At 55.4% G+C, this 10,961-nt stretch overlaps 3 protein-coding genes across 3 annotated transcripts; 2 read left to right on the forward strand and 1 right to left on the reverse strand.

Annotated features, from left to right (window-relative positions):
- Positions 1-1,707: 1,707 nt before the first annotated feature.
- On the forward strand, positions 1,708-5,048 carry IE81DRAFT_364897 (hypothetical protein; the record flags this gene model as incomplete). The annotated part of the gene is made up of 15 exons (XM_025516896.1): positions 1,708-1,763; positions 1,860-2,031; positions 2,110-2,771; positions 2,833-2,875; positions 2,950-3,253; positions 3,322-3,387; positions 3,469-3,621; positions 3,686-3,726; positions 3,803-3,893; positions 3,950-4,025; positions 4,100-4,173; positions 4,243-4,292; positions 4,363-4,482; positions 4,558-4,594; positions 4,675-5,048. The coding sequence occupies 15 exons, from the start codon at positions 1,708-1,710 to the stop codon at positions 4,830-4,832; spliced, it is 2,103 nt and encodes a 700-aa protein (XP_025371534.1). The 3' UTR covers positions 4,833-5,048.
- Positions 5,049-5,363: 315 nt separating this feature from the next.
- IE81DRAFT_336654 (hypothetical protein) lies at positions 5,364-7,315 on the forward strand. The gene is made up of 5 exons (XM_025515483.1): positions 5,364-5,862; positions 5,974-6,144; positions 6,250-6,416; positions 6,545-6,617; positions 6,766-7,315. Exons 1-5 carry the CDS (start codon positions 5,547-5,549, stop codon positions 7,047-7,049), a joined length of 1,011 nt encoding a protein of 336 aa, XP_025371535.1. The 5' UTR covers positions 5,364-5,546; the 3' UTR covers positions 7,050-7,315.
- A 30-nt stretch (positions 7,316-7,345) lies between these two features.
- IE81DRAFT_345615 (hypothetical protein) lies at positions 7,346-10,509 on the reverse strand (the record flags this gene model as incomplete). Its single annotated transcript, XM_025515934.1, has 3 exons — positions 7,346-7,630; positions 7,704-8,804; positions 8,890-10,509. 3 exons carry the CDS (start codon positions 10,507-10,509, stop codon positions 7,346-7,348), a joined length of 3,006 nt encoding a protein of 1,001 aa, XP_025371536.1.
- Positions 10,510-10,961: the final 452 nt, after the last annotated feature.

Genomic DNA, 10,961 nt, shown 5'->3' on the forward strand with positions numbered 1-10,961 from the left:
ACATTCAATCACGTGATTGCTGATCCATGCTGCCATTTTACCCTACTGCGAGGCGCACTAGTCACGAATAGCCGATTTGTATCTGTCCGTAGAGCAGGGATTACAACCGCTGTCTCCCCTCCGATGTGAATGGCATCTCCCACCATTTTTCAAGCGAAATTTGCCACGAATCAAGAATTGAATCAGCGACGCACAAAGGACACGTCCAAATCACGTGAATAGTAGACGTCGTTCTGCGTCGTTTGTGCAGCAGCAGCAGCAGGAGTTAGTTGTGCATACCCGCGCGCGGTAATAGGTATGCATGTACTGTTTAGGAGCGGGCCAGTCTCGCACGCCTCGCAGCTATATGTAGCGTCGCCATCAGCAGCTTCACAAGACGCATCCAGCAGCAGCACTCGTCTCTGACTCGTGGTGATTCGTGCTACCAGCATCTTCTGCTCTCCTCGGCTATCTATCGGAGGAACCACTCGGTCATACACTACTAGCTGACACAGGTCATTCAGGATGAGTATAGAGCACAACTCCTACCCGAGTCGCTGCTGTATATAGCTGCCAAGTCTGGCTACATCGCAGCATCACGCAAATTCGTGCTGTCTTCACATCAGTCGTCCATTCAATTCAGATCCTCGACTGACGCTGCATGGGTCGAGGATCACGACAAATCATGATAATCAAGGGAGCAAATTGGAGCTAGCAGGCAATCTTGGTGATTTTTGAGGGCGCAGCTTGCATCTCGCGCACATACATAGGTGAAATATCAATCAAGTGAACTGCGAGGAGAATCGAGAATGTGGAACTGTGTCAGCCCACGCACAGCACACAGCACGCATGCGCGCAAGCCCCTTCGAATATTGACTATGGATCAAGAATTGATAGGCTGCTTCGCACGGTACATCCATCGATCATCGATCGAGTGGCCGGTGCTATATGGTGAGGCTGCTGCTGCGTACAGCACATGTTCGTCTTCCGCCGAGAGATGATTCAATGGAAACAAAGTATATGTCTCGGAAAACCGCACGCATCCTATATATATGCATCGATCGAGCAGTTCGAGCGACATACGGGTGTACGCCTGGCGACGATGTTTTCCTGGGGATGCGCATCTCGACCGGCGGACACGCGCCCACGCCGATACTTGTGCTAAATGGGAGCCCCATCCACGATGGGATTCGAATCTTGGATTCCATCATGCATGCATGCTGTCTTGGCTGATGCTGCGCAACCCGGTTGCCTCGTTCTGCTTATTTCCGCAAGCAAACAAAGGAGTGGGCACATCAGCATGTGCAAAACGTTTGACCAAGTCTCTTCGTCTGTACGGAGAGGAAGTCGGAAGATATTCACGACGAAACAAGTGTGGGCCAATTAACAGAATCACAGTCAGAAGAGTCAAGACTCCTCCTAGCCGGACGCCTGACCACTCACACTTGTACAGTCGACGTGTCAGGCTGCTCTCGTCTCCTTTCATCAGCCGCGATTCGCCTCTCCCCTTCCCACACAGACTCACGACTTGGGCCAGACTGAATCTCTCTGCTAGCAATCCGCACACTTTTTGGAGGTTTCTGACGCGGGTATTCTAAAACTTTGCCGCAAAGCAGTCTTCGCGGCTCTGATCCGGTCGTCTCTCAGCGCTTCACATCCACTTTCTCTGGCTCGCAGATCGCCCTTCTTCCCCGAGGGGCCTGCCCTTGTACATCAGTGACCCTCAGAATGTTTTACAGCGCAGATATTCTCGGAGGCCCCAGACGCGGCCTGGGACTCGTATGGTGAGTCCTTTCACGTGCACCTCGCTATCCCTCCTCCTCCAGCCCATCTCATCGCCGGCATTTCTTGCATGCTCGCCCGTGCCTCCCTCAACGCAGGCTCGCGGCAACGCTCGGCGCCAAAAATGCGATTCGCAAACTCAACAAGCGCGACATCGCGACGTGCGATATAGGAAAGACTTGCGAAGCCGTCATGAATCCCAAAGAGCCAATGGCGTTGCGACTGTCTTCACAGCTCTTGTACGGGGTCGTGCGCATATACGTTCAGCAGGTGAGCTATCGCCAGCGTGGCATGTGCATGCTACGATGAGCACGAGCTCATGCTGACTCACCACGCTCTCTGCGTCAGTCCGAAACATGGATGGCGGAGGTTCAGTTTACGCACGCTTCGCTGCGCAAAGCGTTCACAATCTTTGCACCAGCTTCGGCACCGGGAGCGCCGCCTGGCGTTCGCGGGGCAATCGACATGCCTTTGGGTCGTCGCAATCAACAAGCTGGCAAAACGGCGCCAGGTGCAGCGGACGGCATCACTCTACCTTCCAACGACGCATTCTTTGCCGGAGATTTCGAATTCGATTGGTTTTGGGACGAAGACGGTGCTGGATTTGGAGACACTTCTACAGGTGTTGGATCCGCTTTCGTGCCTAGCGCATCTTTCGACACGCCCTCGCCAAAGCGCAAGAGGTACACGGCGGATGCGGAGGCCATCACGTTGCGCAGCGCCCTTTTGAGCCAGCGAAACGCATCTGCCGAAGGTCATGCCGGCTCGGAATTGGGAAGAGATGGCGGAATGATACACGACGCTCCAGTATTTCGGGACGATGGAGATGATGAACCGGCACACCTTGATCTTGGACTCGAGTTGATGGACTACAACCTTCCTGCTCCTCCGTCCGAAGGCGACGCTGCTCAACACCGCGCCATGCGCAGCAGCAGCGTTCTTGGCGGGCCTGAAGCCGACTTTGGAGCGTTCGATGACCTTGGCGATATGGGCGCGCCTGGCGATTTTGAGTGCGTAACGCGTTGCGTCTGCAATACATTGATGGTTTGCTCACCCCAAGAGACCTTGCAGCGTCGAGTACTTGAACAACCTGCCTGGAATGCAGTATACAGAGGTAGATAGATGCTCCCATGCAGCGATGCTCGCAGAATAGGTCCTAACGCGTCTGCAATTGTCCCGCATGGTCAGGCTTCTCGTCAGCTAAGCCCCTCGGCTTCTCTGCGCTCAGCTCTCAAGCGCAGCGCTACGCCTTCTCTCATCGATTCCGAAGAGGCTCGCGCGCTGGGTCTGCCCATCCCACCGAGTCCCAAGAAGAAGCGCGTCACCTTCAAGGAGGACCGTCGACTCGAGCTTTCGGACGATGAGATGCGTCGCAACAGATCTGACTATCTCTTGAACATGGAGAAAGCGCGAGCTGAAGCTGAAGCGAAGAGGAACAAGAAAGATGCGGAGTTGCAAGCGGAGCGTCTTGTCTTTGGACCCAGCAAGGATCGTGAGCAGAGGTGCATTGTGACGTCCTGCAGTCAATTTGGGGCTGATATGTCCACTGTATGCATGCAGTGGCGCACGGCTATACCCTCTCGACCTTTTGGCGCATGACTGTTGATGAGCGCTTCGCTGAGCTCGGTGAGGTGATCGTCGATCAACTGGACCAGCGGATCACCTTACCAACGCTGCGAGACCAATCACCCCCTTGTCATTGCTTAGCGACGATGCGTCGGGCATTCCAGACGCCAAAGGCACCAACGCTACCAAATGTTTTCCGCGGACCGTTACCCTTTGGTCAGGAGAATGGGCAGTATGATGAGGGAGTGGATATGTTCAACGATGATGCCGGCATGCCATCTGACGATGATGGCGGTGAGCGGCGTTCCGAAGTGCGCAGCAATGAGCCTGAGAGCTGATCCGAGCTACCTTTCGCTAGGTGGCTGGGACGATCTGCCGGGTGGACCACCATCATCAAGCGTGAGTCGCGCGAGACTGCGGCAGTGCAGCGCGCTAGAAGCAAAGACCTGCCGCCTTCGCAACAACGAGGATGCAGGAGATAGGACGTGCAGGGAGCGAAACGGCAATCGCCAACCTGCCTTGGAACATGGCAGCAGACAATCTCCGAGCGGCAGCAGAGCAGTCCAGTGAGTGCGCCGTCATACAAGCACGAAGGGCCACTGGTCTGATAGCTTCTTCGCAGCCGTCCTTTCTGGAACTCGAAGTGTCGGAGACGGCACCTTGCGCTCATTTGCGGAAGGAGATATCAGCGCTATTCGGTGAGACTCGAGAGTGTGGCCGTTCGTCTGGTGCCCCGCTGACCTTCTAGTCGCCCTTCGTTCCCGCACACTAGTGGAAGTCGCCGTGATAGCTCTGTGATCCCAACCAGTCCGCGACTCATCAGAGAGGACAGCCGATTTTTGGAAAGTCAGTCCGGCTAGGTCGCACGTCCGATCGAATGTTCTCACCTTGCATCTCTTTTGTGCCATTTTGCAGCTGGACCACGCGCAGCTCAAGAGAGCCAGAGCCAGATGGAGAGCCAATTGGTACGTCGCTACGGCTGGGTTGTCAAATTGTCCAGGCAAACGCAGACTGAAGGCGGGCGTGACAATGCAGGCCATCGATACGTTCAAGAGCGAGTCGAACAACTTTTTGGTCTTTGCACACAATACTGCTGCTGGACTAGGCGATCAGCCCTTGTTCTTCTCTGATCTTGCACCGGTCGCAGACACGACTGTACGTCCTAGAATTTGAGTCGAGTCGAGACGCGCGACGAGATTTGCTGATGCTGGTTCGTCAACCGCTTGTCAGCCTGGAGTGGCCGCCCAAGCCTTTTACCACCTGCTTGGTGAGCTGTAAACGCATAGATTGGTGTCCTGCCCATTTCGACGCGCCTGACCGCACTGACGCCTGCCTGCTTCTGTGCAGCCCTAGCTACCAATGACAAGATCTCGATCAAGCAAAACGAGGCATACGGCGAGGTCCACATTCGCCTAGGAGAAGTCTCGGGCATCCCGCCCTTTGCCCCTAATCTCTCTCGTTCTCAAAGTCTCAGCTCATCCCGCTCTGCCTCACTCAGGCCATGAGCTTGGCTGGAAGAGTCTCATTGTGTGCCAAGCTATCCTCGGTCAGCAACGCTTCTGCTCGATTCGCATGAGATGGCAGCGCGTGTACGAAAGTGGACCGCCCTGTAGACCCTAGTATCGAACGCGATGTACACCACACCAAATCAATAGTTCATGAGCGTCTGTATCAAATCTAGACGTCGTCGGCGCTCGGAGAGAGCCGAAAGCGCGAATCGCTTGCGTCGAGGTGGCAGACACAGCGAGCGGACTTGCAAAGTGTACAGAAGCGCTCTGCTGGGACCCTGCATTTGCTTGTCAGCAGCAGGCCGCGTTCGGTGACCCGGCCGGCCCTTCGTGGGAAGAAAGCGGACCGTGCGCAATGCAGCTTTCTCGGTTCTCGTAGGGGGGCCCGGCCCGCTCGGCCTGCATACGTGCCGGGTGCCGGCTGTGGGGAATGAGGTGCTCGGCATGTTGGATGATGACTTTGCCGCGCGGGGATGCCGAGACTTGTATAAAGTGGCACATGGTATCTGATTCAGCGTAACCAAAGTGAGGAGTTGTACGTATAGAGCTCATGAGTAAATGAGAGTTGAAGCTGCTTTACCCGAGACGATCGACAGCCATCTTACTGGAACATCAGCCCATCTCGACGACCTTCTCATTCGTTGAGCGCCCTCGCCGCTCCTCACCAACATCACCGCAACATCCCCTCCGTCATTGACCTTTGCATCCATCATGTCCCAGCCAAAACAAGCGGCGCAGCCTGCACCTCAAGCGGGCGTCAATTTCGATCTCACAGTGGGTCACGTCGGCGAGACTCAAGCGGTGTCGTGGAATCGACGAGACATTGTGCTGTACGCCCTAGGCATAGGCAGCAAGGAGACCGAATTGGATTACGTGTACGAACAATCTTTGAATTTCAGACCTTTTCCCACTTATCCTTTGGTGCTGGGATTCAAAGGAGAGGGAAGCGATACGAATGTGTTTGCGGAGATGATTGCCAGCAGAGGGGGTACGCCTGGCTTCCCCAATTTGGATCCAAACACGCTGGGTGAGCTTGAAGGGGGGTTGAGATCGACTTTGAGTTGCAAGAGGCGCAGCTCTGACTCACGCTACTCCGCATTGCCCCCTTTTTCCCTCACATTCGACGCAAAACAAAAAGTTCATGGCGAACAGTCTATCGTTATTCATGAGCCTATACCGGCCGTCAGTACGCCCGGATGGAAGTTGCAGAAACGCACAGTCGGAGTTCACGACAAGCCAAGCGGGCTCATACTCGAGGGCGAGACTGTCTTGATCAGTCCTACGGGTCGCAAGCACGCCACTATGACTGGTGCGTTTCCAAAGCGCCCTTGCCCGGTCTGCCTGCCTCTCCAGGTTGGACGGCCAGTACTGAAATTTTACCCTCTCGCTTCCCTCGCACGGCGTGCCTCCTCAGGCGCGAGCTTTTACAGAGGAGGCTCGCAAGGGACAGGGTACAGCAAGAGCATCGGTCAGAAGTTGCCAGTGACCAAACCCCCCTCCAAACCTGCAGACTTTGAGTTGCAAGAGGTGACGACGTCCACCCAAGCTGCCCTGTACCGTCTGAGCGGAGACTACAATCCTGTGAGTTACGACATGACTGCTATTCTGCTGCCGACGTTTCCGTAGGGGAGGGCGCTAGCTGTAAAGGGGGGCCAGACACAAGACTTGCACTTGCTGACCTCTCAAGCTGGTTGCCTGCGCCATTCCAGCTTCACATCGATCCATCCATCGGCAAAAAGGGCGGACTACCAGGAGCCATACTTCACGGCCTATGCTCCTACGGCAAGTTTCATTCCCACCTCCCCGCCCACTCATCGTTCCGGATGCATGGACTGACCTCCACTTGCGCTTTTCCTTGCCTTTTTTCCCAAACCAAATCCCATGCATCGACGTGACCACGCATTCACGAACTGCATGTTGAGGCACGCAGGCCACGCAGCCCGCGCCATCCTGCGCAGCGTCTCACCTCTCGAAGGTCAAGCAGCTTCGACGGACATCGTAGAGCTCAAAGCCATGTCTGCCAGATTCACCAGTCCCGTCATGCCCGGCGACACGCTCAAGACGAAGGTTTGGATCATCGGAAAGGACCAAGAGGAGGAGGATGGAAAGATCAAGATTGCATTTGAACAGGAGATTGTGGGTGGTAAGAAGAGCTTGGGAGGCGGTTATGCAGAAGTAATCAAGGTAGCTCGAACCAAGCAGGCCAAGCTTTAGGCCCGTCAAAGTCGATGATCATCGTCATTTTTGACTGTATGGTCATGGAAATGCGAATCTGCATCAACCCGTGCCCCTTTTTGCTCCGGCCGCACGCAACGAAAAGATCAGGGTCGAGGGCGCACCGATAGATTGCTAGAGCGCGCGGGCGCCTAGCGGTCGAACTTTGTGACGCACGTCTGTCAAGGTCAAGTGTCCGAAGTGAAAGCTGAGTGAAGAGTAAAGAGTACATCTTGACTGCTTGAGCAATGCTACAGCGCATTTCGGCACGAAGTGAGAACATGTGGGCTTTGAATCTACGCGATTGGTACGCAGGCTCGGCGAGACGCGTCGATGTCTTGGTCGTCGGTGATGCACAGGGCAGCGAAGCGCTCGTGCAGCCTGGTCAAGGTGCAATTTTTGCCGATGACTTGATGAGGGAATCGCACGAGCGTCTCTTCAAGGCTACCCAGCCCTTGAAGGAACACCGAGACGTCCGCTTTTGCAGCCTTTTGGTGCTTTGGAGGGATGCTAGCATCTTCCATCAAGCTCAGCAAGGTGTGCGCGGCGATTGCCATGGCCTGCACAACCAGAGGAGGGAACTGGTGCGCGGATCGGTGGGAATGAATGTCTGGATGTGCTTGGTGGAGGATCATCTTGGACGCTGCAACTCACGGGATGGTGCGTCAACGAGATTGCTGTTTCATCGAATAGCATCTGATTGTCCACCGATAGCTTGTGCGTGGTTCGCAAACGTTCAGCGTCAGCCACACGCATAGGCTCGTCTCGAATCTTGAGGCGCGTGACGGCTGCCAGGGCACAAGCGCTAGTGACTTTGAGGCGCGTTCTTCCGTTCACCGTGAAAAGCGTCTCATGCTCGGTGCAGAGCAGACGCTCCAGCAACCGAGGTCTGTTGCTGCATAAAACCTCTACAATGTCGGAGAGGTAGAGCAAGACTTGATTGGCATGCTGCGCGAGGTAGCACAAATGAGTTTCCGTCACTGTAGACAAGCGGCGCTCGCCAGCCATGTTGAGCGCCTGATCTTGCAAGGGTTGGTAAAGCTGCATCCACATGTGCACCGCTCTAGAAACGCTCGCTGCCATCTCGAACACCTGTCCGTCCGACATCTTGTGGAAAGCACGACGCATCTTGACGAGCTCGGAGAACATGGTCCAGAGCAGAACTTTATGTGCGGCCGCCTCTCCCAGCAAGCACTCGAGCTCCGCAAGACCGACCTTGCCGTTTCCGAGCAGCTTGATGGCACTGCTGAGCTTGCTTGCAGAAGTCAAGCTTCGTTTGATGGTGGCGTTCCAAGTCTGTGCAGCGCAGGATATTCGCGGCAGCTTTTCAAGATCTTGCAGCACAAGGACACTGCCCAGCAGGACGTTGCAATTCCCGTCCAATTGAGCGCGTAAAGCGTGCCTATCGGGTAGGATCTTCAACATCTCTTTCCAGAAAGTGGGCTTCACCCCTCTCATCGAGTAAATTCGAGACTGTCTGCTTTCCGTAAGAGTGCGCACTACTCGGCCGGAGAGGCCTTCGAACCATTCTGCTGTGCAAATAAGTTGACGACACTCTTCTCCGCATGTCCTGGTCAAAGGGCTCAAGGGAGGCTCAGGAAGCTCATCCTCGAGCTGGGAGCGCGCGCATCGTAGAAGTAGTACAAGTCTCTCTGAGCCTTCGTGTAGGGCATACAATTGATCTTCTGGTGGCCGGCGGCCTTCTGTGAGTGTTGCGCGGTCGGGTGGCTCAGTGGCGCCCAGCAGAATGAGTGCCTGGCATTTGCTCGAGCAGGGACATTCCATCAAATATCAGTGGACAACCTTGGGGCGAGTCGCAGAGAGCCTCTTCGCTACTCACCAAGGCTAGGCGGAAGGAACGGGCAGATATGGCGTGGAAGCAAGCGTCTCTGGCTTTGATCCAAGCGCTATCGGCAAAGACTCGTCGATCTTGGACATACTTGCTCCTCTCGATGACTGATTGTCCCTGCTTGCTGGGTTCTTGGTACTGAGCCATACACGCAATGATGCTCAAGACCAAAGCATATCCGACTTGGTCGGTCTTTCTCAGAGTTTCAAAGTTGTGAGGTCCAGCTGCTGGGCATTCAGTATCTGACTGAGGCTTCGAAGACAAGCAGTCGCCGAAGACGATGTCGAGCATGGTCATAACCAAGAGTAGTCCAGGCTGAGTCCTGACTTGCAACGACGAGGCAGCAGTTGACGATGTGATGCCCTTGTATGCTGCACTGACGTTGCTAGCGGCGCCCAAAAGTTGGGCAAACTGAGGACACGAATCCGCTCTCAGGACTTGGAGACCTGTGGTCGCCGGAATGCACCCAGGACTGAGCCAATTGGACATTGGAAGCTCAAAGACGTTCAGAAATCGGCCGTAACTGTCTATGGTTCCGGTGGCGAGGTCAAAGAGGAAGAGCTTTAACATCGCAGCAAAGTACTCTGCAGACTCACGAGATACCACATTACCTCTCAAATTCGAGTCAATGATGGCAAGCTCGGCTTTGCTGCTCAAGGCCAAAGAGTGCCTGCGCTTGCGGCTCGAACAGGTGTCAGTGGTCGCCTCGAGCATTGGAATAGCGAGACACTCCACGCGGTCCGGTGAGGTCCCGCACCGGGCGCCTGCCATTGGAGAAGCAGCTGAGCTACGCCGGATCATCTTCTGAGTGCTTCTCTGCTCCTTTTCCAGCTGTTTGCTTCGGAGCCTGGTGGTGATGTATTCGTTCGTGCAAATCACGTTGCTCTGCTCGCATGACCAGCATGTAGTGATGCCGGCTGGATCGTCTCGATCGCAGGCGCGCTTGCCCTTGCGACAAGGATCGCAAGCATGATTTTGTCGACGTTGAACGGTAGGACATGATAGCGGGGTACTGGTAGCCCAAGCCAAGTCGCGTTTTGCCCCTGGCGAGCTTTCAGTAAGCGGAGCCGCTGAGTCGAATGGCGAAGCATCATCTGCACACGAACGAGCTGCCGATATGAGGGGCGCAGAAGAGGGTGTCAAGCTTGAAGACGTCATCCAGGGCAAGTCCTCAACTGGGACGCCGAGGCATGTGCTCGAGCTGGTCTGAAGTGGAGCCATCGCAGCAACTGCAGTGAGGTCGCAGTTGCCTTGGTCCACAAGCTCGTAGGCTGCCGCATCGATTCCAAACGCATGGATTGCGGTCTGGCCATTCGTGCCAACTGCTTGGATGTTCAGAGCTGACTGATATGATGGGCCGGGTATCAGTGCCTCTTGCTGGACCTGCGCAGCCCATACTGCTAGGCTGAAGGGCTCGTCTCCGTGCTGTGCGCCAGATTCGGATCCGGCGCGGGCTGCTTGAGTAGCTTGTTGGAGCTCCCTCTGGGCTCGATCAGCCTCTGGAGGCGCGCTTGACTGGGGAGCAACCTCTTGGCGGGTGTTAGAGTAGCCGTGTTGCTCACCCGAAGCTATCGAGGGCCATGGCCCATCCTGACAATGCATAGGATACATCTTGGCTGTGGAGTGGCTGCTCCATCTGAGGTGCCAGCTGTCGAAGTCGCTCTGATGGGGACGCTCCTAAATGCAAATGCGGTGGGATGCCTTCTGGGTGAGTGCAAGGCACTTGCTCGTCTCGAATAGTGAATGGCTTCTTGAATACGTGCAAGAGCCTGTGGTAGTACTCCCACCCACACAGTTTCTCGTCAGTGTGTCTAAGGGGTGGGGGCTGCGCAGCGCAGCAGGCTTCACCCTGGTCGATGCTGGGCACGAATCCGGATACTGAGTGCCGATTGCCGAGTAGCTAGACGGCTTTGCTGAGCTCTCTGACTGCATCAACATTTCCTCAGAGCTGGTCACGAGTGCATGGTGAGTGCTGAGTCACAATAACCCGAGCGATCTGATTCGTGGTTGTGACTTGTGCGTCTTTACTCACGACTGGATGGGCCGTTCGATGCAGCTCGAAC

Source organism: Ceraceosorus guamensis (assembly GCF_003144195.1).
Source record: "Ceraceosorus guamensis strain MCA 4658 unplaced genomic scaffold IE81scaffold_11, whole genome shotgun sequence".
Lineage (NCBI taxonomy): Eukaryota > Fungi > Basidiomycota > Exobasidiomycetes > Ceraceosorales > Ceraceosoraceae > Ceraceosorus > Ceraceosorus guamensis.

Excerpts from the sequence above, each read along its gene's own strand:
- IE81DRAFT_336654 (XM_025515483.1), top strand. The coding sequence starts at position 5,547 with ATGTCCCAGCCAAAACAAGCGGCGCAGCCTGCACCTCAAGCGGGCGTC. Across the intron at positions 6,417-6,544 it reads TGAGCGGAGACTACAATCCT|CTTCACATCGATCCATCCAT; the intron begins GTGAGTTACGAC and ends GCGCCATTCCAG. Across the intron at positions 6,618-6,765 it reads TCACGGCCTATGCTCCTACG|GCCACGCAGCCCGCGCCATC; the intron begins GCAAGTTTCATT and ends TGAGGCACGCAG.